The sequence below is a fragment of the Typha latifolia genome, chromosome 13 (assembly GCF_019914945.1).
Source record: "Typha latifolia isolate L0001 chromosome 13, TyphaL0001v2, whole genome shotgun sequence".
Classification (NCBI taxonomy): Eukaryota; Viridiplantae; Streptophyta; class Magnoliopsida; order Poales; family Typhaceae; genus Typha; species Typha latifolia.
In genome coordinates this window covers 2000415-2027995 of record NC_133098.1, presented here as the reverse complement: position 1 = coordinate 2027995, position 27581 = coordinate 2000415, and the positions used below count along the sequence as shown (strand labels likewise).

The following is a 27581-nucleotide window of genomic DNA, read 5'->3' as shown; positions in this document are numbered from 1 at the left end:
TTAAAACTCCACGGTGCTCAATCGATATTTGAATTCATATTTTTAGTCCGGATACGAATTCAAATACAGATATTGGATGAATAGCAAAATTTAAAACTACATCCTAACTAAACCGATACGGATAATTTTTAGATATATCATCGGATCTTAAACGGATATTGACTGAATTTTAAAAAATTATAATATTTTATTTAGATATAATTAACATAAAAATATTAAGAGATTTACAACAAATAAATTTTTTGTATGTCAAATATGTAAAATTAGAGAAATTAATCTCCATAAATTATAACTTATTATTAATAACAATATTAATATTTACTATTTAAATAATCAAACTAAAAACTATAAATTATTTAAAAAAATATAGGGGTAAACGGATATCCAATATCCGTATCCAAAAAATATATCCGACCCGTATCCGATTTTTTTTTAATTATAAATTTCTATCCGTATCTGAATCAAATAGAAATTTTTTATCCGAATCTGATCAAAGTTGAGTCAGATCAGAGTTAATCCGATATGTTTTCACCCCAGTCCGTAGAAGAGGCGGCCGCTGGTCGGATCCGAAACAAAGTCTGTCAAAGAATGGGCCAGGCCTGGCCTGATATCGGCCCAAATACCTGTCAGGAGCTGGCCCGACCTAGTAAAACCCAAAACGCAACCCTAACGAAAAAAAGGCTAAAACCGCCACAAAACCTCTAACGGCGTTGTCTCCTCCCTCCACCACGGTACTCTTCGACCAACCCATTCCCTCTCGACACGGAAGCCGGCATGGGCGGCGGGCAAAAGCGCGGCCGCACCCAGCGGAGGCACTTCAAGCAGAGCCGCGAGAACGTTTGGAAGAACGGCCCGAAGAAGACTCGACCCGACGAACCTAACCCTAATGCCAACCCTCCCTGGCAGCCATTTGCCACTAAGAACGATGGATTCGACGAGTACTATAAGGTAAAGTATCCAGTTCTCGGTTCTTAGGGCTTGCCTTGTTGATGTGAAGAGTATTATTAGTAATCCTCTGCATGTGGATAAACTTGCCGTAAATACATTTTAGATGAAGATGCTTTTTTCTCCATTTGTATTGTAATCGGTCGAATTCTGTGCTTAATGCGATCCAGGATCATATCTTATCGATATGTACTACGTTGACATGAAATAGCATCTTAGCTCATTTGGACGAAAATTTTCGAGGTCAAGGTTTGTTTTACCTTAGTAGGTATCTATTTAAGGAGTTAGAATTGGGGGAATTTGATACCTTTGATTTGTTCACGTGCCATGCAGGGATTGTTGTACTTTTGATAGTCTGCCTTGGTGTCTTTTGCTATTGATTGGAAATATCATATGGCAGTCTTATTATCGACTTACTTATTGAAAGTAGTGTTGGTGCATGGCTTACGAAGCATGTAGCAAGGAGCTCATCTTATTCTTTTTTCTTTTCTGGGACTTGAGTTTTGATGATCCTGGTACTAGATATCGATAATTATTTGTATTGATAAGCTAATTTTCATTATCTGTCTTATAAAAATGACTAATAATATTACATGTTGGTTCTGAAAAAAATCTCTTAATGTGTTATAGGAGCAAGCAGTTGTTCCTGAAGATGAGTGGGATACATTTATTGCTTTTCTTCGAAAGCCATTGCCAGCAGCATTTAGAATTAATTCAAGGTAAATTTCTTTCAATTGTGATCATAAACAAAGTTACCATTTAGTCTGGTAGCAAATTATTGCAAAATCAGCACCATTTTTAGGTTTAGCATAATTTTTACTATTTTATCATGTTTGAAATATATTTCAGATATTCCATTTATTCATTTATGCATTATTTGTCAAAGTACAGTGGCTGGGAGAAGAATTGTTAGTAATGGAAACTTCAATGTAGTGTCAAATGGTGATGAGTATTCTATCAATTTGATTTCCTTTCAAGGTTTTTGGGGTGTAGCTTATCTGTTCTATTGCATGAGACAAACGTCTTTTTTAAAATATGGACGCCACATTGTTTTTACAGAATCCAGATACTTATTTAGAACCTCAAAAGTTATGATGCTTTCTTTGTTTCGTTTTCTTGATATTTGGCTCTGTCATTATAAATTATGCTCATCCATTACTTTTGCAGCGGGCAATTCTTTGAGGACATCCGATCACAGATGGAAAATGACTTCATGAAATCCCTTGGTGCCGAGGTTCCATGCAATCCATTTATTTGTATTACTAAATAATTTTCTGGACTCGTAAGTTAAAAAGTTAAAACACTTGGGTTATTCTAAATTAAACTTTGAGTTATTTCTGAATGTTGACAGGTCAATGATGAATATGAAGTGGAAGCCATCAGACCTTTGCCTTGGTATCCAGGGAACCTTGCATGGCATTTGAATTTTTCTCGCATGCAACTTAGGAAAAACCAGGCACTTGAGAGGTATTGTCCTGCACACTTATCATGTCTAAGCTTGTTGCGGAATATGTTAATTCAGACATCCTTTTATGAACGCAAAATGTGATCTCGCAATTTGACATATGATAATATGAAATAGTTCATGCAAGATGTTTGCTGAATGGGAAATACCTCATTACATCTAAATTTTTTATGCTTTTTTATGAACTGTATTCATCCACATTAAGCCTAAAGGTGTTATTATTAGCACAGGTTATCTTATACTCTATTTTTTCCATGGAAATTAATAATTAGCAACTTGCTTAAATTGACCATTGGATTTCTCTTGTTGGATCATGCCCTTCATCTGTCATTTCCAGGTTCCATGAGTTCTTAAAGCTAGAGAATGAGATTGGCAACATAACAAGACAAGAGGCAGTTAGCATGGTGGGCTTCCTTTGTAATGCATTTGACTATTGCATGATTCTCCATAGCAGCTGTTTATTGTAATGTGTGCTACAAGCCTACAACAACAACGGTGCCCTTGATCCTATCTATTTGGGTTTTGGCTCCACATGGACCTTTTACTAAATCTAGTTCTATCTTTGGCAAGGTCCTTCTGTAAATCTAAATGTGATTTGATACCCTCATTTACCCCAATACCCTTATCCTTATTCTATATTTGAATGTTATTCTGCAAAGGTATAATAATTTTTGAATTATTGCTGTAGGTGCCTCCGTTGTTCCTGGATGTACTACCAGATCACCACATTCTTGATAGTATGTTTTGTTTATCTACCAACCAAGTCATTGCTTATTTGCTTTGTTTATTCCATTGTGATTTGTGAAATTTTTATAGCAGGTAATTCACACTTACCACAAAATCCATCTTTGATGCATTCTGATTAACAATTTTCCAGTGTTACAGTAGGTATAAGATATAATACTACTGTGCACCCGCATAAAAAGTCATATCATGTTGTAAATTATAAACATTCCTAAATACACCCAGCTTGGGGTTATGCTGGTTGCTTGTCAGCATGTCAGTACGATACCATGCTCACACACAAATACCTGATAAGGCCTGGTGCACCTCGTGTAACACCATGCTGTGCCACTGCAAGGCATGAAAATTTGTGCTGTCCTGGTACCCAAGATCATGGTTTATTTTGTACATGGCAAAATGTTCCTTGTCATATTTCAAGTCTGAAATTTGCAAGTCTGCTTCTCATCAAGCTTTTTCATGTGCAGTGTGTGCAGCCCCAGGATCTAAAACTTTCCAGTTGCTTGAAATAATTCATCAATCAATAAAACCTGGATTACTTCCCAATGGGCTGGTACGTTCTTAAATCTCTTAGTCTCCCTTTATCAGATGCTATGATAAAATAAAGTCTAATATATCCTATATTTGTGGGGAATCTTTTTATGGCTTTTGTAATTCAGGTAATAGCTAATGATGTTGATGTTCAAAGATGTAATCTTCTCATCCATCAGACAAAGAGGATGTGCACTGCTAACTTGATTGTAACAAATCATGAGGCTCAACACTTCCCTAGTTGTTCTTTGGCAAAGGGTCAGGTGGAGATTTCTAAGGGACAAGAGACAGTTGAGAAAAAAATTTTGCAGTTTGACCGTGTTTTATGTGATGTTCCTTGTAGTGGTGATGGTACCCTACGCAAGGCTCCTGATATATGGAGAAAGTGGTACTGCACCACATAAGTGATCTTCATTTACGTTACACTTCTCGTTTTCCCCTTTAATTATCTTTTGAGAGACATGAAACATGTTCAGGAATGCAGGGATGGGAAATGGGATTCATCGTCTACAGGTGGAGATTGCTATGCGTGGTAAAGATTTATAACAATGCCTAGGAGCAATTTTAAAGTTAATTAAGTAGCATTAATTTTGTGCCTTACTTTACCTTTTTTTTGGTTTCATGATTCTACTTTTTTTAAGTTTAACTTCAAGGGTTATTTTCTCATTATGTGTAACAGTGTAACCCTCTATATACTCTTAGAGCACTTCCCCATAGCACTTGGTCGGATATACCTGAAGTGTAATTTATAAGACCTTTTTTTTTTAAATTTTTGCCCCTTTTTCTGTAAATATTGATCAGAATTTGAATAGGCTGGGAGCCTTTTGACTCTAAGCTAGACTATATGAATTCGCCATTAGATATTGATGAGCATCCTCTACTTTTGTTACTGACTTCCTGGTAAAGCATGCTGAAGCAAATTAGAGGTTGGCTCTAAAATATGGAAACAACTTTGGCATATACATTATTCCAGAGCACATAAGTCATGTTTTGTAGTAATTGTTCCCTTGTTCTGACGCTACATGATGGTTAGTTCTGCATATGCTTCTATATTTGGGTAACCGCACCCGTCTTGTATGCTTTCTCTTTATCTGTTACTTTTACTCGTTTCTTTTCCATGTTAGGGAATCACATAAGGAATTTAAACTCACAAGGGAAGACCTTTGATATTGAATTATTTACTACTAGGATATGCTTTTCGAAAGAAGACATCTGTACTTTTTATGCTCATTCACTATTGTTATTACTATGCAGGTATAGCTTCGCTTAAAGTGGGTGGAAGGATGGTTTATTCTACTTGCTCAATGAATCCAGTTGAAAATGAGGCTGTTGTAGCTGAGGTATTTACCTTTATTTCTAACATGTCTTATTAGTTTGCTGGAGATCTGATATTTCTTTTTATATTGAGATCACAGATTTTCTTATAGTGTATTGATATGTAGCATTCCATTTATGCCTGAAGAACTAATACTTAATAATTGTACTTGAAGGGTTGAAGCACTTGAAAATTGAAACTTACAGCTATAACTGAAAAGAGATGCAGTGACGAATTTCATATAATTTGATAATAGTACCATTGTGATGTTTTTTGTGCATTGGACATTGATTTCCATTAGCCTATCATTTCCTTTCCTGGTTATTCGCTAGAACACAGTGGATCAATCACTTGTGAACTAGACTTACAGAATTCCAATAAGGATGTCCAGTGCATAATTGTCCTGCCTATGTGGGGGTCTGCAGAGGTTTTTACCTTCATTTTTGAAGAGATTGTTTCCAAAATCCTGGGAATCTAGGAAGTAGATTAAATTTGAAATACTTCTAGGAGAAACTAATTTCATTGATATAAGTACTTCACCTGAGGCCTTCCCTTATGTGCACCATTCATTGCTATTTAGATTGGTTTGGAAGTTCTATAACTAACCTTTTACCAGACATGGAAATCTTATCTCTCTAGAATGTATTAATATCTTAGAAAAATGCTGCAAACATTGGAATTTCTGTCAATTTATAAATGTAAATGTTTCTATTTTACATGTTAAGTAATTTCCGCTACTGATGTTCTTTAATCAATCTTCTCAGTTTAGTGGCTCCTTTTAGTTGTCTACATTTAAGTTGTTGCAATATTGTGCTTCTCTGTCACATCCACATTATGTAGTTCTGTAAAAGCAAATTTTGCCTTTTCTCTCCCTTGTATATTACCCATGTATTTTCTTCCTTCTAGGTGCTTCGAAGAAGCAGGGGTTCTGTTGAACTTCTTGATGTTTCCAGTGAGCTACCTGATTTGGTCCGTCGTCCTGGTCTCATGACGTGGAAGGTCATTGAATATGCATAATGTTTGCTAGTTCATAATTTCTCTTTTGTTTGTTGTTTCATTTAGCTAGTTGCTGCTCTATATGATAGAATGATTTCCGCCTGATGAAGACTAATTTATTAATCTTGTTGATTGATGTCAATAATAAAAAAAAACTATTGGTAAGTGGTTGTATAAGCAAGGCTGTCATGGGAATCCACAACATGATATTGATTTAGGTCTTGAGCTTCTGATTTTTAGAATAAAACTTGCTAAAAATTCCATACCGAGAGTCAGAATATAATCAACTGTGACTTATATGTTTGTTAGGTTGATAAAAACTTTAGTGGCTATTCACATAATTTATGCTTATTCAATTTGACTGGTGTCTAGTTACTTGGTGATGCAGTAAATGGAGCCAATTTAAAGAACAACAACATGACACGCAAAATCGTAGAATATTGATGCTTTTACAAAGGATGCCGATCTATGAAGTATGAATACGAATATTGAATAGGTATAAGATATGGCTACGCTGGTATGACAAATCTTGAAAAATAAGGACACGATATGATTAGGATATGTAACTCATATATGTATATATATTTTTTTACACATATATATCAGTGAACTTGTATATTTGCATTTTCGTAATTGAGGAATTACATATTATTGTAGAGTATGATTGTTTATGTAAGGAAACCTCTAATTTATCCATAAAAAAGTACTATTGGTAAAAAAGGTCCCGTATGTTATATAGTACATTACGAACTACAGAAATTGGTTAGTGTAACATGATTTCCTAATATAGATCCAAACAAACTTAATCTTTTCATAAAGAGAAACCTTCTTGATCTGATAAGAAATGAAAGGTAATAGACTTTTTCAATTTGACTCTTATTGATGGAATTCTCAAAAGCATCTAAGAAGTACCTGAGAACTATTCACAATGTTAATTTTCTTTTTAAAACAGCAGATACTTTAAGGAAGTATTCAATATATGCTTGGAAGTATTCTAAGAGTATCCTACCTTGATACAAATACAATGAGTGTATGAAAGTTATTGTGTTTCCTAGGTGCTAATTCAGCATATTTACGCCGTTATTACTTGTCTATGCTGATGCTTCAGTGGATTATGATTGTTGTTTTGGTCCTCATCCAACCTTTTAATCCAAAATTCCATTAGAATACTAGTAAATTTGCATGTGCAGATTTATTGGGGATACTCCAATACTCTTCATTGATTCTTATCATTATTTGTTTGTTGCATCTAGATTTTAGTTTCTAAACTGACAATATCCTCACTGTATTTCAGGTACGAGATAGAGGACTTTGGATTGCCTCCTACAATGATGTCCCTCTCTATAGGAGGAATGCGATTTTGCCAAGTATGTTTCCATCTGGTGAAAGCTGCAATGTTAATCATACAGTGCTAGAGGATGCAGAGATACTTGACAATACCATAGGCAAGGAAGTGATAAACAAGTTAGTGGAAGATCAGGATCATCCGGGAATAGAATGTGAAAGTAACTGTAGTAATCCCAAAGAAAAAACCACTTTTGCTGAGAATGTTGAAGAAGAAAGTAAATTAGGGGAAATTCCGTGCAAAAGTGTATCTCATGAGGATGCTGCCTTCAGCAAAGCAGAATTTTCAAGTTTTCCGCTTCAGCGTTGCATGAGAATCCTTCCTCATGATCAAAATAGTGGAGCATTTTTCATTGCTGTTCTTCAAAAGGTTTCCCCCCTGCATGGTAATTCAGGATCAAGTGCCTTCCTTTTTTTCCCTTCTGTTTGTCTTAGAAGTTATGTCAAGGATAATTTTCACTTTGTTAAATGATTGCTTTACAAGTATCTTATAGAACTATATATATATTTTTTGCAGCTTCTCTAGAGAATCGTACGAGCAAATCAACTAATATTAGGCGTAAACACTGTGAAAACATGAATGTGGACCTGAAGGATGAAAATCAGTCAGAGATCTTGCCATCAGAAGATGCCTTAGATAACTGTCAGATCTCTGATGAGGCAGATGCTGATTTAGACTTATCAGATAAGAAGATGGAAACAAATTTAAGTTCTGATGACATGTGTGCCAAAGATAAGACATCAATGGAAGGAGAAAAATATGATAATGTGGAGAGTGGCCATGTGGAAACAAAAGATATAAAGAGGATGGAAAGCAAGTGGAGAGGGGTTGATCCCGTTGTATTTTTCACAGACGAAATGACTATTAACAGTATAATATCTTTCTATGGAATCAGTGGATCGTTTCCACTTAGTGGTCATCTTGTCACTCGTAATCATGATGCTAACCATGTCAAGAGAATCTACTATGTGTCGAAGTCAGTAAATGATCTACTCCAATTAAATTTCCAAGTAGGACAGCGGCTTAAGATAACTTCTCTTGGTCTGAAAATATTCGTAAGTGTTCTTTTTTTTTTCATGTATCACAGTTTTAGTGCTTCTAAAGGTGCATATCACAAGTTTTCTGTAGATAAAATTCTGAAACCAGTTTAGCTATTCTTTTTGGTAAAATTGAGATACCATTTATGATTTTAAAAACCTTATCGAGCTTACAATGTAGAATTTTGTATGCATTTCCAGATGATAATTGACTTCTGCTCTCCTGCGTACATGCCTAATCAAGAAGTTTTACATTAGATATTATCATTCTGCTCTTTATCTGTGGATTGTATCCTGCTTACTAAATGTTGTCCATAAAAAAAGTAATTGGATATCTGTTTTTGTTCTTTCACTACAACATTACATGCTTGTGAGTTTATTTGATTAACTTAAGTGTGCTTTTATCTGTTTAGATTATGTTTTTTTGTTGTATTTATTGATTGAGATTGTATATTGCAAATCTTAACTTGTGTTGAAGTCCGAAAATATGGTGTTTGGACTTTTTTTAAGGCTGGATTATGGAGTGATAGTGCTTTTGCACCTTCTGCTAGATTCCCAGATTTTAGTTGATATTGAACAAAATATCACCCTAAAATTATAAAAAGAAAAGAAAAGGTAATTTGAGTTAGATGGCCCAAGTGACAGTTTTTGGTTTATGTAAGTCCTTACCTATTGAGTGGATGTTTGTTCCCTTATATTTAAACTGAAGTCTGTAAGAGACTTCAGTTTTTGATTTATGTAGATGTTTAACTATTGAGTGGATGTTTGTTCCCTTATATTCAAACTGAAGTCTATAAGAGAAGCTCCTTTACTTGCCATTCTTTATGGGTATAATTGGAGGGGAGAAGTTCAAACAAAGATGTTCAAACTCTAAAAGGAAACCTTATATAAACCTTGGTTGTCAGCAATAATGAAAATCTATTATTTCTTGATTGTATGCTCCTTTGAGGATTTTTAGTTTCTTGATGCAGCCAACTCTTATTCATTTTATATATAGTTAACAATTAACAAGCTCAATATAAACTTGATTACTATTTTGATGTCGAGAGTTGAACTTTCTAAATTTAGATTATCTGAATTGATGATGTTTTTCCTCTTTTTCTTTGACTCTCCAGGAGAGACAATCATCTAAGGATGGCTCACCATGTTCATTTCGGTTATCATCAGAAGGATTACCATTGCTTCTTCCATACATTAGCAAACAGAATTTATGTGCATCTTTAGTGGACTTTCAACACCTTCTACAGTACAGGGTTGTGAAATTTGCAGATTTTGTTGATGCAAAACTCGGTGAAGAGGCGTCAAACTTGATGCCTGGTTGCTGTGTAGTAATGCTGCGTGAAGGTGACACTTCTGTGTTTACCCTGACATTTTATTGTATTTGGGCTATCTTTATTGTTCCACCTAACCCCTAGGTGTATGCTGTTGCAGGAAATCATAATGCTGATACCATTGTGGTGGATCCTTCCACCATCGCCATTATCTGCTGGAAAGGCAAGACCAATCTGAGCATCATGGTTTCCCAGTTAGATGGGAGGGAACTGCTAGACAGACTTGCAGTTCGCTTTGGGACTGGAGGCACCTCATCCAACAACGGTGACAATTGCAATCTAGAGATGACAATAAATGCCCCAGAGGATATTAAATCCACTGAGGGGATTGAGACAACTGATCAGGAAATTGTGCCTTAGATTGAAAGTATGGTTGAAAATTTTGAGGTCACTCTGCAGTTGCTGACTTGAAGTTTTGGAAGCAGCTAATGTGGTTAGCAATCACTTGTAAACTGTCATTGAGAACTCCAATTGATTTGACCATGTCTGCCCCTAGACCCACCACATCGCGGTCATTGCAATTGGCATGGATTAATGTTGTTGTAACAGGACTATCTAGCAGCAAAAGTTTCAACATAGGTCAATAGCAACAGAAGTTTCACCGAATGCTGAATGGATTAGTCATCATCAAAATTTTCTTCTCTTTCTCAGGGTGGATGCACTTTCTGGGATGTTAGTCAGATCTTGCATGATGTAACCTATTAGTGCTCAGTTGAATTTAGTTATCATTTGAAAACGGTTCTGCTCTATTTATTGGAATAAAAAAACTGCACTTCGTTGCAAAGAACATTTTCATAATATGTATTTGCTTATAACTATACACATAAAGGATGAGAATAAAGCATTTGGATGGATTAATTGAAGAAATATAGATTGCAAAGCCAAATATAAAGAGATATTGTAGGTTTTTCTATAGCGTAGATATCAGATATAGCAATGGTTACACTCGTTCGTATTTCGAACTAAAGCACGAAAGCAGAACTCGTTTAGCCGGACCAGAAGTCCGCATTGCACCGAGCCGCACACGGACTCCGTGAATATTAAAGGTAGGGGGGTCGATGCGTAAATTACAAGCTTCAGTGCTTCACCGGATGAGAGTGAGAGTGAGAGCGATGGAGGAAGAGGAGCACGAGGTGTACGGCCAAGAGATACCCGACGAGGGAGATATGGAGGGCGACGTCGACATGGCCCGGGCCGACGAAGACGCCGTCAAGGTCTCGTTCCCCCTCCTCCTTTCGTCCCCTCTTCTCCTTCTCTAACCCTAGTGCTAATGACAGTTTCAGGAGCTCGACGAGATGAAGAAGCGGCTGAAGGAGATGGAGGAGGAGGCCGCCGCCCTCCGCGAGATGCAGGCCAAGGTCGAGAAGGATATGGGAGCCGTACAAGGTTTCGTGCCGCTCATCAAAATAGCCGATTATATAATGGTTTTAGGAAATAGCATCTCCTTTTCCTGCCATTAATTTTTTTTTATGACTTCTACGATTTAATAAGTTGTGTGCGGTAAAATATCCTTTGTCTCTCTTTCTTTATTGCACATTTGAATGTTTATACGACCTGCATACATAATCGTGTTGAATATATTTTTAATTGACTCACTATGCTTTCATGAACTCAGAATAATTTCTGTTGTACTGAAACCTCGAAATGTGAATAGTATTATCCGATCTTGTATTTCATGAGAATGCCTCTTCATAGTTTTCTTTTTTTGGTTTTCTAATGTGTGTTAATAAAATGACATAAAAACATGTATGTTGTACTATGTAGATCCTGCTGCTGCTGCTAGTCAAGCATCTAAGGAGGAGGTGGATTCTCGGTCAGTATTTGTTGGAAATGTAAGTTTTCTTGATCATTTTTATTGCATGTTAAATATTCTGGCTACATCTTATAGCTTTTAATTTGGTTGTTCATTAACTCCTAGTTTGTAACTTAGTATATATTTGATATCAGAGGCTTACACTTATACACACATGCTATGCAGCATATTCATCACACATGTACTAGAGGCGTCATTTTACTAATGCAGGGAAGGAGCTATTAGCATGGATGTTGTCTTTAAAATCTTTTCTGTCCAAAGATTTACTCATTTATCTCTGCCTTCCTTATCTTCTGAAGTTAGTTTTCCTTTTGACTGTATTCTAATGATGATCGCAGGGTCAATTTTCATTCATCAAGCTTTTGAAATTCAATAATTCGGTGGGGATAAGAAAGAAAGACACCAAAAGGAAATGGAAAAAAGAAGTTATGATACATTAGAAACAACAAAAATTGAAAAATTAACATGAAGGATCAAAAGGCTAAGAAAAAAAAAAAGGTTTAAGAATTACTTGGTTGCAAGAAGAAAAGAAAAAGGAAAAGAAACGCAAAAAGGAAAAAAAAAAGGAATTGTGTAACCAAGGATAAAATTGTTCCTGTTCCTAGGAGATTAAGAAGGGAAAAGTGGGTGAAGGTCTGATGGAAGGGAGGCCAAATGTTGGTAACTGGAGTAGCTCTTGAAACTCAGGTCTGGAAGGACTTTGGACTGACCTGCATCAGCCCCCAAAAGTTTATAAATCTTGTCAACATGAGCACTATTGGCACCACACATAGGTACGACATATAAGTGCAGCCTTATACAGTGAAACCTTACTAGGCTGGGTGTAATTCTAGAGTATAATTATTATTTTCAGCTTACAATGTGAGCTTGGATCTATCATCCTTGTTACTTTAGTAGCTTTTCATGTGTTGCTCTTTCTTCCATCATTTTCTAAATTTATTAGCCCTCTCAAACATGCTCCATTTGAGGTACTGATTTGCTACAATTTTGTTTGTTGTCTGATATTCTTCTGGTATTCCATTTGTAACCTATATTTGTCTGTTGCTCTTTTCATTTTTTACCTTCTTGGTTGCTGCATAATAGACACTGTGGTGCTTAACTAAATGTCATTTGTCATGTCAATGATTAAAAGTTAAGCTGTGTTTATCTTTCTTAGCTGTGGTTTTTTTTTTCCTTGGGAAACATGATGGGACCTATTCTGGTGATTCTATATTGGACAAGAACTATGTTAAACTACAAGGAAGATGATGATGTCAATATGAAACAGGTATCTTAGCTTTGAGCTAAGATCATAGCATATAGCCATCTTAGCTACACTCTTGTAGGTTATGCATAGAGGTTCATACACATTCTTTAAGCAACTTACTGGATATCAGGCATTATTTTTTGAATAGTGAAATCAATGTGGAAGAATGTTTTTACCTCAGATTTTTTGTACTATCTGCGTGTAGACTAAGTAGCTATCTTAAATCTTCTAAGTTCTATCCAGTAGCATTAATTCCCGCCATTTATGACTTCTCTCAAATACCACAAATCTGTTATCTCATGATGAACATGTGCTACAGGTTGATTATGCATGCACCCCTGAAGAAGTGCAGCAGCATTTTCAATCTTGTGGAACTGTGAACAGAGTGACAATCCTGACTGACAAGTTTGGCCAGCCAAAAGGTTTTGCTTATGTGGAATTTTTGGAGGTTGAGGGTGTTCAGGAGGCTATTCTCTTGAATGAATCTGAGTTACATGGTCGTCAGCTAAAAGTGTGTTACTCTATGGAGCTTCTCATTTGTTCTATTTGAGAAAAATCTTACCTGCAGTTCTCATCTCACTTTCCCCTCTATTTGAGATTGGTTCGACAGGTAGCAGCTAAAAGAACTAATGTTCCTGGCATGAAGCAGTATCGCCCTCGGCGCTTCAATCCCTACCTGGGCTATCGGTTCAGGAGGCCATACATGCCACCATATTTCTACTCTCCCTATGGTTATGGGTGAGTAAATCTTTTCCCTGGCTCATGAATTTCATCTATTTGTTTTGGCAGTTCTTGTTTACTTCTTTATCTTTTTCATGTCATGATGAACTTTTGCCTCCTTTTGCAGGAAAGTTCCCAGATTCCGTAGGCCAATGCGATATAGACCATATTTTTGACGGTCTGTGGTTTAATGAAGGTTTTGCACCATGCCCTGCTAGTCTAGCGTTGGAGTTATCCAGGAGAATCATTTCTTTATTTTCTAGTTGTACTAGTTCACTTGGAACTGCTGTTATGTACTTCCAAAATCATGCTAACTGATTCGTAACTTTCTGGAATTTGTTTCGCCATTATCAGCAACATGAAAATTTAGCATATAATATCTTAGGGAGAGATAGCATACATAGAGACATCAAAATCATCCTGCTTTCACTATATGTATTGATCAAGAAGCCGTTGCACAGCTGATAATGGCATCTTTCTGTTGTTTGGAAGGTTGTGCAGGGTTGTATCTTCTCTTTTCAACTATTTATCTCTTTTGCACTTTTTATCACCTTCTATACTAATCTGTGCCTTTCGAGAACTAAAGTTTAGTTAGATGCTATCGGCAGTTCTTATGAATATTTGGTCATTCTGTTAGCAGTTCTTTTGATAAATAGTGTGATGCGAATGTTACTCCTGAATGGGGAGGGAGCTCCTTTGATGTCTGAAGCTGTCAAACTGTTCATTCTTATCTGGAAAAGCCAGAAACAGGTCAAAACAACCACGTCTTACAGAAGCATACAGGCATCCTCTGAGATGTTTGTCAGAATGGCCTCAGGTCTCGCCTCTTCCAACCCTTTGCCGACTGGCCTACAGTTGCCGGACCAGAGTGCTGCCGTGCATCGCCCAGTCCTTATTATCCACGATTGCAGAGGGATCCTCTCGTCCAACACCAACTTCAAAATCTCCTACACAAGCAGGATTAACAATGTGGCTGCGCACAATCTTGCTTCCCTAACCTATATGCCAGTCGCTCTTGACTGGATCCTCGGGATCTTTGTTGTGTTCCTAAGCTTCTAAGATCAGTCTACAGAAAAAGGCAATTAAAAAGGCAACTCGGGCTAATCGGTTATGAGCATCTTAAGTTTGAACTGCGTGACGCAATGATCCAATCCAATTACCGGATAGGTTGACACAGAAGTTTGTGTTTGTATTTACCTAAAAAGGGAACAGATTTGACTCGTATAATGTATGTGATTTTTGTGCTATAGCTAATACATAGAATTTCTTAGTCAAAATATAGCATGTCGAGGAAAAACTATAGCTACTTATCTGGAGATTTAGAGAATAAACGTAAACAATCAAGGTTAGTCGACCTGGAGACGAAGTCTCCTTGATTAAAAGGTGAGATCTCATCACCTGTTAACTTTAAAGAAGAAAAGGATCCATGTTACTAAACTTCTGTAAATGGTGGCACAACGCCAATTGCTTACACAACATTCTTAACAAATATAACGTCAAGAAGAAACCACAATACAATACCCCAAAATCTTATTATGTCAATATTTGAACCCTATACTAAGATCAAACTCAGTTCGTAATATGATCACATTCTTCACCAAAACGTGCTGGGTCTTTGAAATCTGACCCCGAAAAGGGTCCTTATCTTCTGTCTCAGCCATCCCTGTCCAACATAAAAATATAGATCTGATATTATTAATAAACTATTTGCAATATTTCCTGCTTTCATATAGAAACTAAATATTATGAATAAATCAGCTCCTATATCCATTAGACAGATGGCATAGAAAACCATATAAATATAGCGGAAGAATGAAATAGTTACACAGAACATAATAATTTAATAAGTTCAAGAAATTGGTAAATGTACTGAAACGAGCTCACGAATGTTGAGTATTAAAGACTAAAATATACAAACAACAACACATGTATTAGCTCAGCAACATGACAATGGAGGACGGAAAATGCCCATCTGCACAAATACTAACACAGAAGAAACATTGATTGCCAACTATAGAAGAGAAATCAGGTACCAGCATAACAACTGCATAATTAGTGTAAAAAGTTTAGTACAATGTACTAAAATAAAAGTATGTACTCGGAAAATAAAGATCAAGACATTGAACAACAATCAATCAGATAGTCTCAGCAAGAAAGGACAACGGGCTAGGTGGTGGAGATACTACTTTTCGTCACGTCTATTCTCATAGACACAAAAGGGCTGCACCTATGGCCCTTTAACTTAACGAGGGTTGTGACTAGCCACCTTTTAGGGCTATTTTCATCTTTTGTCTTTTATTTTATTTTACCTATATAAAGGCTTGTAATCATCTTTTATGGGTTAATAAAATTTTTAAGAGTTTTTGCATATTAAGTGTTCGTTGGTGGATTCCAACGTCGGTGGATTCCAACACCCAAGTTGGTGGATTCCACGGGTTTAATTATTTTTTCCTATTTTTTCTCAACTCTACAACTGAGACGTTGTCCTGCATCACCAGGGCCATTGGACACCATAGAGGGTCGAAGTAGATTGCAGATACTAAGATATTATACTGAAGAGAGAACAACTAGCCGAGAGACAAAGTGGGTGCGCATGAACTAGGATACTTAGATTAGATGGACTTAAATAAATCAGATCTAGCCATACCTTAGCTACAGTACAGATAACTAATTGAGAAGTTAAACCATCCAATTGGTTTGATTGTACATGTGAGACAACAGAATGTTTTAAGCTTAGTAGAAGTTCTTTAAGAGATATAGCAACATATAGCTTCCCATATTTTGCGCGTTCTTAATTTGCTTACAATCTGATATATAAAATAGTTCCTAATACTAATTATTCTGTGAAATCCAATCTTATGCAGCAATTTTCACTCTGAATATACATCTGTCTACATCTATGTGCAACTAGCAATGAGTTCCAAATTAAATATATCAAAACAAAAACAGCTATAATGAAGGCTGACCTGGTTGCAAATTATTATTACTTAGGACACAAGCCTTTTGTCATTAATCTGGTCAGTTAGTTTCCAAAAGACATTCTCTATTGTTTGAATACTACTTGATGAAACCTTAAAACTACATAACAACCAAAATTGAAAACCCAGAAGCCCAATTTGGACCAATATCAAAATTGGTACTTCAAACCCTGAGAGCATTTGACTACTAGTTCTTGATACAAGAAAAATAAAAAACTAGCAGTAGGCAGGTTGGTCTAGCACTCGAGTTCCATAGATTCAAGTAAAATTCAACATAAGCATGTATCGGCGTTGAGACTTGAGAAAGGCATTAGCTCACCCAAACATCAAAATGAACAATATAATGATTAGGATCAAGAATTCATAACAACTCCAATTAAGATGAGAGTAAGCTAAAAGCTAAAGGTTTCAATATTTTCTCCCACTTATCTATACATCAAAATTTGACAAAACAACTATAATATATAGAAACTTGAGGTCACAATAACTCCAAGATACACATTTTTAGTTATGCTATTAGTATCTTGCAGCATGATCAAAGAGCGAAATTATTGTCGTGATTTGTGACGAAATCATCTGCGAAGCATACTAGAAACAATAAGGTTGATGGTTATTCAATTATCTATATTGCCAACAAAATGAACAAGTACATATATTACTTAGTCAAAGAATGCATATCCACCTCTTATAAAAATAAATAACTGAATGTATAACATATGGTCAATTTATTTGTCATTTTGAATTGCATTAAGTATGTAATTAGTGGGAGGCATTAATGGTCTGCTTCTCTTTTGGTGGCTTTTGGCATCCTTAGCTACAAATCTCTCTAGTTCTGACAAATAATTGTTGATTTTCCAAAAGTACATTGACAGAGAATTTTTTGGGTCATGAATATTTAGCATACTATAATAATGATAAAGAGAAAGATAGCACAATGCCTATAAATATGATAAGGTAAAAATTGACTAAATGGTCAATATAGCATATTATGATGACGATTAAGAGAAAGATAGCAAATGCTAATGAATATGATAAGGTAAAAATCGACTAAATGGTCAATATAGCATATTATGATAATGATAAAGAGAAAGATAGCACAATGCTTGTGAATATGATAAGGTAAAAGTTGACCAAATGGTCAATTAGCGCTTGAGCCTTGAGGTTAAGCAAATCCTAGCTTTGGCAGTAGAAAAAAGTTGTCACACCAATCAACTTTAGCACATTTAGCATGATAAATCTATTACATGGACATAGAACTTTGATTAGTTGAACACTTTCATTTCATGGATTTAAGTATAAACCAACAGTCAGAGAAGTCTTCAAACAGAAAAGCAAAAGGAGAGACTGGCATCAGCCTTAAATGGATAGAACTGGAAGCCTCTTGACCTTTTATGCTATTACTTTGAATAACCCTTCACTTTCCCTAGACATGGAGGAAACCAAGGATATAGAGTAAGTCCATACTTCATCCAGCATTTGGGTCTCATTTCTATAAACACAAGTTGGATAAATTGGTTACTTCTACTTGGATTATTTTCAACATATAAGCGAACATACTTTTGCGTTCCCAAAACCTAATTTCCTAGGTAGGTCAATGGGAAGGTCAACTGCTCAAGGACAAACTAACATATGTTAAATGCCATTAAAGATAACCAAACTACATGCATACAAATGATAATATAAGAAGCTAATATATCTGAAAGGAAAATAAACTTTTTATTAAATAGAGGATTTTAATTAGGTCACATGATATATGACATGAATCAAGAAAAATCTTCAGTAAAGTTGTGAATCTTAAAACACCAGTAGCTCAAAGAGGAGGCACTGCATTGCAACAATTATAGTAGAGCAATTAGTAGCTCTGTCCACATATTCAGCTTTTTCCAGGAATGCGCAACAATATTAAGCAATCATGACAAGAAGAAAATCTAATTGGAGAAGGCTTCATGAAATAATTGACAATTTTTATTTATTTACAACCAGGTGTCAATATCAGTCCAGATTATTGGCCTTTCTGGCATCAACCTCGTGAGGCTTCTAATAAAATTCCCTTCTTCCCACAGTTGTAAAGAAATTATCTATTATCCACTAAGAAATTCAGGTTCCTTGTTATGAGCTCAAATTCCATCTGGGGTTCAGCTTACGACAGGTCTAATATAGCACACCGTTCATATGATAAATAAGAACCTTTGCTAGGCAAGTAAGTGCTCATTAGAGCAAATGCTGGTGCTACAATACTTCAAAATGATTTCCAACCTTCTTGTACATTCCAAGCAAATGCAGAGCATCACCATTACTCCATCTTCATGAAAAAAAAAAATTCAACAAAGACAATTCTAATCTATAGTGTGAATATATATCAGCAATTTCAAGACTTACCACTTGTAATAGAGATCACAATTGACCAATCATATCCTGGTCCCTAAATATCTAAATTATCCAAAATAAAAAAGTATTAATCCTTTATTTTTTTAAGCACCTTCCTCTGAAACAGAAGAACAGGAAGACAGCAAATATCTGGAGTTTCTTTTTTTATCGGGGTATTTACTATTAGGTTCTATAGGAACATGACAAACTTTTATGTATTCAAATGTGAATTATAGTGGATATGGGTCCTCAACACCCATCAATGTAAGGTGTTCTTCGGCTGATTGTTACTCTTGATGGTGAAGATGTTATTGACTATGAAACTATATTGGGCTATTTACACAGAGGAATGGAAAAAAAAAGTACTGGAAAATGAATGATTATACAATATCTACCTTATGCCATACAGTGGGATAATTTAGCTACTATGTTCACAGAGACAATAACCGTAAATGCATTAGAACAATTGGAAAATGTTCAAGAGGGATACGGTGGAGACTGGAGAGAACCAGAATTGCAAATTTCGCATTTTGAGGAAGAGACCAGAGAAAGGGAGAAAAGAAAACAAGAAATAAGAAAAAAAAAGAGGAAACGAATGGATAGCAATATCAGAAACTTGGGATAGCATTATATTTGCTCAAACAATAAGAAGTTTAATGTTAGTAGCCCAATCTTTTCTTAGATAATTCTGGCATTTTATAGAGATGGTGTGATTTGATTATCTCTCTCTTTCTTTTCTTGAACTTTTTTAGTCCGCACCTCTCAGAGAATTTTTGCCTGACAATTTTGCTTCCACAATCCTAATAAGATGATTTAAGTTAGAAATACTAAAACTATAAACAAGATTCTTTTTCCTCCTCAGATCAAATCTCAAAACCAGTAAGTACTTCTGAGACCAAATGATGGCTACTATACCATCACCTAGAAAATAATGCACCACAATACATCTAAAAAATCAAAGAACTCACATATTCCAATAAAAATAAAAAACTTTAAAGCAAAGAACAGGTATTCTACCATTTGATGAGCGATCCGAAGAGGAAATGCTGCATGATGGGCACCTTCTCGAGCAACTCGGCCTTGTACATCTTCAACAACCCACTATTCACCTTGCTCCACGTCGGCACCCCACTGATATCATCCAGCATAGGCGAATGCTCCGCAAACGCCCCCTTCTTCTCCTTTTTCACAAACACCACACAAGCAAGATACATGTATTCATTGGCAAAATTCTCCAAGATATCCGCGTTATGGATTGATTTGGGCTTCATATACTTATGATCGATCAGCTGTGCAGATCCAAATATGAACGGAAGGAAATGGTAATCATCGAGCCCCCAAACCCCATGCGAGCCCGCGGGTTCCAAGGAGTACGTACTCTGCAACCTGCGCATGAGATCGATGTATGCGGTGAAGACGCGGAGGACGAGGGCGGGGTAGTCGGCTTCTTGTATAAGGCCGAGGCGGGCTAGGCAGTAGAGGAAGGCAGCGAAGTTGGTCTCGTGGCCGGTGCCGTAGTCGATTCTTGCGGGGTTGCCGAAGGAGTCGAGGAGGTAGGGCACCAATTCGATGGCGGCGGGGTAGAATTCTTCGGGGAGGACAGGGAGGAGAAGGGATTGTGAGTCGGAAACGAGCTTCTCGTGCCATGAGCGGAAGGCAGGGTTTCCATATCGGGAAGCGTGGGGGAGAGGGGGGAAGGAGTCGATCCAAGAGGAGAGGGAAGAAAGGAGGGAGAGGAGGGAGGAGAGGGGTCGGGAGAGAGGGGAAGGGAGGGGATCGGAGAGTTTACGGCCGTTGACGGAGTGGGAGAGGGCGGCGACGAAGCCGAGGAAGTGGCGGCCAGAAGGGGACGAATTGAAGATGTGGATGTCTTCAACAGAGGAGATGTGTTTGGCAGGGTTTTGGAAGGAGAAAGGAGGGGAGGCGACGGGGACAGGGAGGGGTTGGGGGACCGGGGCGAGGACTATGGCAGCGGTGTTGATGGGGGCGTTAATGGCGGGAGCGCGGATCGGGCGGTAGGCAGGGGGAGGGGAGGAGGAAGACCATGGGGCGCCGGTTGGGACCGAAGGACGGTGACAGGTGGGGCCGCCGCATCTTTGGCAGGCGGCGGAAGAAGTAGGAGATGATATGGAGGAGGAGGAGGAGGTGGTGGTGGTTGGATCGGGATCCGCCATTGTAGTTGCTTGTGCGAGGTGGAGGAAGAAGAAACGGGGAGTGTGAATTGGCTAACTATGGACGGGCTCCCGTGATCAAGAGTGTTCGATGGGCTTAGTAAACTTGTGGTCGGCCCATTTGATTAGGTTGGGCCTACCTCAAGACTAAATCTCTTCAAAACGTAAACTACTTGCGCCAGCCCAAAAGCTAGATCTAAAAATCCGAGGAGGAGCCGCCAAAAGAAAAAGAAATGGATGTGTTAGTGCATATCTAACTATGTGCTAAGACTACCCGGAGGGGTTGTAATCGAGTTGAGGTAGAGTCTACTGAAAATTAATTTCGAGCCTGATCAAACTTGAATTAATTAGTTTCAATTTGAGCCTATTATAAGCTGCATGATAAGCAAATTCAAACCTATTACTAATCAAGTATGAATCTTGCGCTAACTAAATCTAGAATTGAGTCAAGCTTGAATAGAGTGTTGGGTGGTCTACACTTTATAAAATCAAATCAAATATATAAGAAAATCAAAACTTTCTCAACATCTCCATCTGCCTATGGTTTGCCCTAGTTCTTCTAGGGTTTTGGCCGCATCTCTCCCTCTATCGTTAGAGCGTTTTTTCTAGTTGTCCTAGGCATTTTTCTTCCTACCCCTCTCCTAACCTGTTTTGTCTAGAGGAGAGGAGAGGTGTTTCCCTCTAGTATTTACGAGCAATCCATCATCTTATCTTTCCTTTCTCCTCTTTTGCGCCATCCAATTCCTTCCCCACTCTTTCTCATCCTTTGCCTAAGAAACTACCTCCTTCGATGGCGGTCCTAGCTTTGTCATCTTCCTTATCGCCTTTTCTATTGCTGTCACCGAGGGAAATAAGCATTTCCTCTTCGATTAGATATATCTATCTCTCTCATTGAGTCAACAGCTAGTTTTGCTTTTCTTGGTCTTAGCAAGATAGTGCTTTGGCTAGAGTTGTGTCTCGCCAAAGCTTTGCCATGGGCTTGCCCGTGGTTTGGCTTTGGCCCTTGTCGAGCTAATGATATGCCAATTTGAGATTTTGGTTCGATTTCATTTAGCTTTGGGAGGGTTGGGCTTGGCTCTATTTTGAAGATCGTTGTGGTCAACTTGAGTTGTCGTCTTTGCAAGGCTCAGTCAGGGGGTTCTTTCTTTTTAACAGAGTCTATTTTATTATGTTAGTTGTTACTTGTTTTTATCTGTTTTATATTGTGATTTTGTTTGCCTTAGTTGTTATTTTGCTTTATTTTTCTAATAGGTTGTGGTGTTCTATCTTTTTCTTCTATAATTGGGTATGAAGTTGTAACAAATCATCTAGGCATCTTATAGTTTGTGCATCAAGTTGTTTTAAGAATAACTTTATGCACATCACTTAAATGTAAATTAAGTATATTTATAACTTTACTCAAATTTTATTATTTTATTGTAAAATATTATGATTACCTTGAATAAATTGATACAAAAATTTATTTTTAATTACTAACTATAAATAAGTACGTTAATTATAATAAAAATCAAACCACCTTATAAACCGTGAATATATACATAGTAACCTCATGACAATTTAGGTTGGACAATGGATCATAGTTTTAGATTTTCGTCATCGAAGCCTAAACAAACATGCTTGAAACTGCCCAGAATTCAACTGGTCATGCAAATGTCAACTGGGTTACTACGTGCGTAAGCTTTTCTAACTTATGAAACCTCTAAATCTCAACTCCTAAGCCCTCTTCATGACTTCATGACTTTGTTCCATAAACGCTGACCAAAGTGCGATGCACGTCTAAATCAAGATATGATATTGGAGGTGAATTTTTCTTTTGCATTGTTATGTCTGAGAGAAAATTTTCGACCCAAATTTAGCATCAGTTTCTTTTGGCAACAGTGGGAATAAATTGTGAATTAATGTTCCTAATTGTGTTCTTACAAAAGATTTTCTTTCTTTTCATACACCTACCAAAGGGAGGAGAAAGTGATTCCAAAGTTATATCAAGTAATAAGTTTACCATAACAACACTAAAAGATAGAAATTAGTATGAAAGGAGGAAGAGAAAAGTACTCTAATGACATGAAACTCCCAAGACAGTGGGATCTCTAGTTTTGTTCAAGTGGTTATGCTTGTGGCCGACCAGTATTCCTGTTTGGAGGAAGGAAAAAAAGAAGAAGAACAAAACTCGCCAAAATGATATTAATCTAACCCAACTCGTCTTTGTTGATCCAATAATGTCATAATGTAATGAATAAAGCTCACTTTATTACTGCATCTTAGATAAATAATTTGCTTGTCATAAAGATAGTGTTATTAATAATATCTAACACCCATTGGATGGTAGGATTTTCTCATCACAGCTGTGAGCCACTTATCAACCAGTTTTGTTCTTTTCAAGTTTGTTGCTTTTCATGCATTCCATTACCTTATCTTTGCAAATACTTAAGTTTAATTTTATGGTTAATATAATGTGCCATGTCAATGATGCAACATATTATAGGCAGGGCATGGACCAAAACTTTGCAATTTTGCTAGGGCATACCCCACTCCAGTTGTTAATTTAAACAAAAAACAAGGCTAGTTTCCTTTGATTTCAATTGTATGGCGTATCCTATAATGTGCCATATCAGTGATGCAACATGCTCTAGGTAGGATAAGGACCAAAACTTTGCAATTTTGCTAGGGCATACCCCACTCCAGTTCTATCCAAAGGCAATGCTAATTTCTTTTAATCTAATCCTCAAAATAGTAGTGATAAAATATGTTTCATTTGTTAAGTAGTTGTCGCTCTATCTTCTCTCCAATTAATCAAACTTTATTATTATAACCTCTGAGAATTAAAATCATCTTTAATGTAATATTCAATAATCAAATTTAAACCATCAACATTTTCTCCCACAAAATTTATACATCAAACATTCACAACAACACTAAGTTAAGAATGCAAACAAACTTAAACTCCAATAAACATATATTCATAATTCACCAAAACACATCCTCTGCAGATATAAGGGGGGAAAAAAAGAAAGGAAGTTTGTATCGTTCTCCTTATTTACTTAAAAGTAATTCATGTACGAGATAAATATATCATTGCAAATTCCATTGCCTTGCTAGTTGCTACACGAGCGTAGCGCACTGCGACGTCCTCGGGTCCCACATGGCGGGGAGAAGGTACTTCCGCCCGGCCAATCCCACGGCGTTGTAGCTCGCCCCAGTAGTGGAGTCCACCAGCAACGTTCCCGGATATCCCGGGAATGCCCCTGACCCGAAGATACCCGTGCACGAAGACACCGCCTCCAAAGGCGCCTCCGCTGGGCCCTGGAAGTACCCGTCGCCGTACGGGTTCGTCGCCGTCCCGGCCAGTAGGGTTGCAAGGCTAATGATGAGGCCGTCCATCCCGACGTCGCCGTTAGGGGAGACTAACGGCGGGGTCTGGGGCCCGTGGGTGGGCTGGTGGAACGGCCAGGCGCAGTCACCGGGGCATTGGGTGGTGGGGTTACCGACCCAGAGGTAAGTGTACCGCGCCTTCCCGTGGCGGCCGGCCTTGGCGGAGTCGTGGAACCCGCAGCGCGAGAGGCAGAAGTCGTCGACGAGAACGTCCGGGGCGGTGAGGATGGCAGTGATCGCACCGCGGTGAGGAGAAGCCTGCGATGCGAGCTTTAAAAGGGAGGAATCGTTGAGGGACTTGCCGAGAGAGAGGTTCTCATCGCGGATCTGACGGCCGAGGGAGATCCGAGCGCCGCCGTGGGCGTAGAAGGAGGTGGTGCGCCACCAGGATGAAGGGGAAGGGGGAGGAGTGGAGGAAGAGGAGAGGGAGCGGATGAAGTCGGCGACGATCGTACGCTGGGAAGGGGAGAAGCGGCCGTACCAGAGGAGGTTGACGGTATAGTTACCGGTGAGGAGGGAGCCGTTGTGGTAGTTGAGAACGATCGGGTCGGGCTTGACGAGGAAGAGCTTGCGGGGATCAATGGCGGAGGAATGGAGAGGGAGGAGGAGGAGGAGAGGAAGGAGGAGGAGGAGGAGATTTGGCGGCGAATCCATCGAGAGCTCCGAGGTGTTGGTTTTGGTTTGGGGATTACTACTTATAGAAGGCAAGAGTTAGAAGAGAGGGAGAGCGAGTTTATATAGAGAGGAGGGAGGTAGGGAGGGAATAAGAGGGTGGGAAAAAGCGAAACGGAAATAGAAACGGTGGTGCCCACGTCTTTGGATAAATATATATATAGTTGACTATTTCTTCTCCTTTCGTATTCACGATACGGTTATCGGGTTATTGGGTTTAGATCCTCTTGTAATGCTATTCGGCTCTATATCAGCTCGTGACACAAGCCATCGAATTGATTGATTTTAGAGTTAATATTTGATGAATTTTATCATCCAAATGTTATATATGCAAAGTCTAAATTCATTAAGATTTAGTTTATACATATAAAAAAAAATAGTCATTTTATAAGTCAATAATAAGCCTACGATTTATAATTTATATAAAAAGAAGGGACAGAAATGCGATAATTTTATCTCAGCGGCTCACTTTAGAAAGACAAAAAGTATGAATTAGTACATAACTTATCGTACTTTAGATGACATTGGTTTTTAAAAAAAAAAAGAAAAAAAAAAGTTAAAGTTGCGGTTGAGGAAGCAGTGAACAAAAGGGAGTTTGTCCAATTCCTTTCAAAGCACGTTCTTTTAGGCTCTCTCTTTAAACCTCAGGAGTATCGGATCTACATTAAGATCTGGATCCATTAAGTATAAGACCCAATAACCCTTTACAATTTCCAAATCCGATAACAGGAGCAGGAGTAAAGAAGGGATAAGGACGGCAGAGGTGAAATGACTTGACTAGGCTAATCGACATGACATATTAACACTTTCCCCCCTTCCATAATCTTTATTTAGATGTCAACTTCGTGATAGACGTGACAGAGATAACTTATTATTAGACTGCTACAAAATCCATCCCCATCTCATGTCATAATTCCACAGCTGTTACCAATTCCATTTCAAGCAATGTGATGATATCAACCCAGCCAAGTTATTATATCCAAGTTTCCAGTATGTGGAAAATGAAAGTGAGTTGGATCTCATATATTATATATTAAGATAGCGTCAACAAATAACTTTCCGCTTTGTATGATGAGAAAATTTAAATTTAAATTTCAAACAAAGAAAAAGAAAAAGGAGGAAGAAAGCAACAAACTGCCAAAATGTTTGGTGGTTTGCCTCTACGTGTCGCTTCTTTCAAATTACTTGTGCATGAATCTAAAAACTTTGACCGGAATTATTGTACGTGGTGGTCATGAACTTGTGGATACTATTGGCGTTATTATTATTATTATTATTATTATTATTTTTAAGCTATTGGTTTTATTTAATCATATAAGACGTGGCTAGAAATAATAATAATTCTAGTATTTTTCCCAATCCGACCGAATTTAGTTGATTGAAATTAATACGCGAGACCTTGTATGACGTGTCCTTTCAATTTTATTTGGGCGACAAATTATCATCAATTTTATTTGGGGGACAAATTATCACATTTGTCTCGTTGTTAGACCATTTGCTAATGATTGGTACCTCACAATATTAGGTGATATTTTTCCTTTTACTATAATTATTGCAGCTGAGTGGTTGTGTCATATTATGAGATAACAGGCATTTTATATATGTTTTCTTTTTGAGATTTATATTCGATAAATTTTATATCTGAGTCATTTTTTTTAGATTTTTTCTAATATATAATTAGCCTATATATTTGTAACTTATAAAAAAAATTAGGTAAAATATTTGGTTCACAGACAATGCTAGAAGGCGGAGGAGAGAAAGAAATGGAAGCGAAGAAAAAATATATAAGAAAAAGAATTCACTATTTTTTTAGTATTTATTATTTTAGAAAAGTCAACAAAAAAGAAGTTTTTTTTATTCCTTCAGATTATTTTAAGAAAAATTTAGTTCCGGCGGAATAGTGTAGGAATTTGGATTATCTAAAGAACCCTTTGATCTACAAATACTAAGGTTTATGAGGGAATTAAACTCGGCCTAGTGAGACGTAGATAATTAGCAGGCAATATAGAAGATAGGCTAAGGGGACCCAGCATGATTAAAGAAGGCACGAGAAGTCTTAATCACTATGATTAAGTACAAATGATAGCAAATAAAGCACGAGAGACTCGAACAGCTGGAAAGAGCAATGGAAGCAGAGGAGATCGAGTCCAAGGTCGTGGGTCAAAAAAGCTTGCGACTAGGAGACATGCATTTGCGCACGTGCGAAGAATGATACTCTCACGTGCGGATGACATATCTCTCTTTAATAAGGTTGTCCAATATGTTGGGGGAGTGGTGAGGGGATGCTGGAAGACTATGTGGAATAGTTCACCTCATACGCATCGTCGTCGAGTTCGCAGATAGCACGGTGATTCGGGAGGGGACTGAGGCTCCCTACGAAGGCCTATAAGTATCTCCAACTACGGGATATTGCACCAGACTCATGGTGGTGAAACTTGGAGGGAAACCAGCAGCCGCAAAAGGAGTCGAGTTGAGCCGAACTAAGCTGGGCAGCTCGCTCAAGTTCTGAGTCGTTTACACCCCAAATGTAGGATAGCAA

The 27581-nt window shown here is 37.5% G+C and overlaps 4 protein-coding genes across 5 annotated transcripts; 2 read left to right on the top strand and 2 right to left on the bottom strand.

Annotated features, from left to right (window-relative positions):
- The first annotated feature begins 676 nt into the window (after positions 1-676).
- Positions 677-10504, top strand: LOC140799627 (uncharacterized). Its single transcript, XM_073154008.1, has 15 exons — positions 677-948; positions 1576-1664; positions 2113-2179; positions 2297-2412; positions 2748-2814; positions 3099-3147; positions 3619-3704; positions 3811-4070; positions 4159-4214; positions 4937-5022; positions 5904-5996; positions 7288-7723; positions 7855-8393; positions 9491-9719; positions 9807-10504. Exons 1-15 carry the CDS (start codon positions 775-777, stop codon positions 10064-10066), a joined length of 2607 nt encoding a protein of 868 aa, XP_073010109.1. The 5' UTR covers positions 677-774; the 3' UTR covers positions 10067-10504.
- Positions 10505-10765: 261 nt separating this feature from the next.
- Positions 10766-14035, top strand: LOC140799629 (polyadenylate-binding protein 2-like). The gene is made up of 6 exons (XM_073154011.1): positions 10766-10920; positions 10984-11092; positions 11471-11538; positions 13085-13276; positions 13376-13503; positions 13613-14035. The coding sequence occupies exons 1-6, from the start codon at positions 10798-10800 to the stop codon at positions 13659-13661; spliced, it is 669 nt and encodes a 222-aa protein (XP_073010112.1). The 5' UTR covers positions 10766-10797; the 3' UTR covers positions 13662-14035.
- An 856-nt stretch (positions 14036-14891) lies between these two features.
- LOC140799628 (uncharacterized) lies at positions 14892-21073 on the bottom strand. Of its 2 annotated transcripts, XM_073154009.1 has the most exons (2): positions 19848-21072; positions 14892-15148 (listed from the first exon to the last, which is right to left on the bottom strand). In XM_073154009.1, exons 1-2 carry the CDS (start codon positions 21002-21004, stop codon positions 15139-15141), a joined length of 1167 nt encoding a protein of 388 aa, XP_073010110.1. In that variant the 5' UTR covers positions 21005-21072; the 3' UTR covers positions 14892-15138. The 2 variants fall into 2 exon arrangements, with proteins under 2 accessions (XP_073010110.1, XP_073010111.1); XM_073154010.1 differs by lacking the exon at positions 14892-15148 and having other exon boundaries at positions 19844-21073.
- Positions 21074-23936: 2863 nt separating this feature from the next.
- Positions 23937-25082, bottom strand: LOC140800391 (protein EXORDIUM-like 2). The gene has a single exon (XM_073155145.1). The coding sequence runs from the start codon at positions 25022-25024 to the stop codon at positions 24101-24103; it is 924 nt and encodes a 307-aa protein (XP_073011246.1). The 5' UTR covers positions 25025-25082; the 3' UTR covers positions 23937-24100.
- Between the last annotated feature and the right edge of the window lie 2499 nt (positions 25083-27581).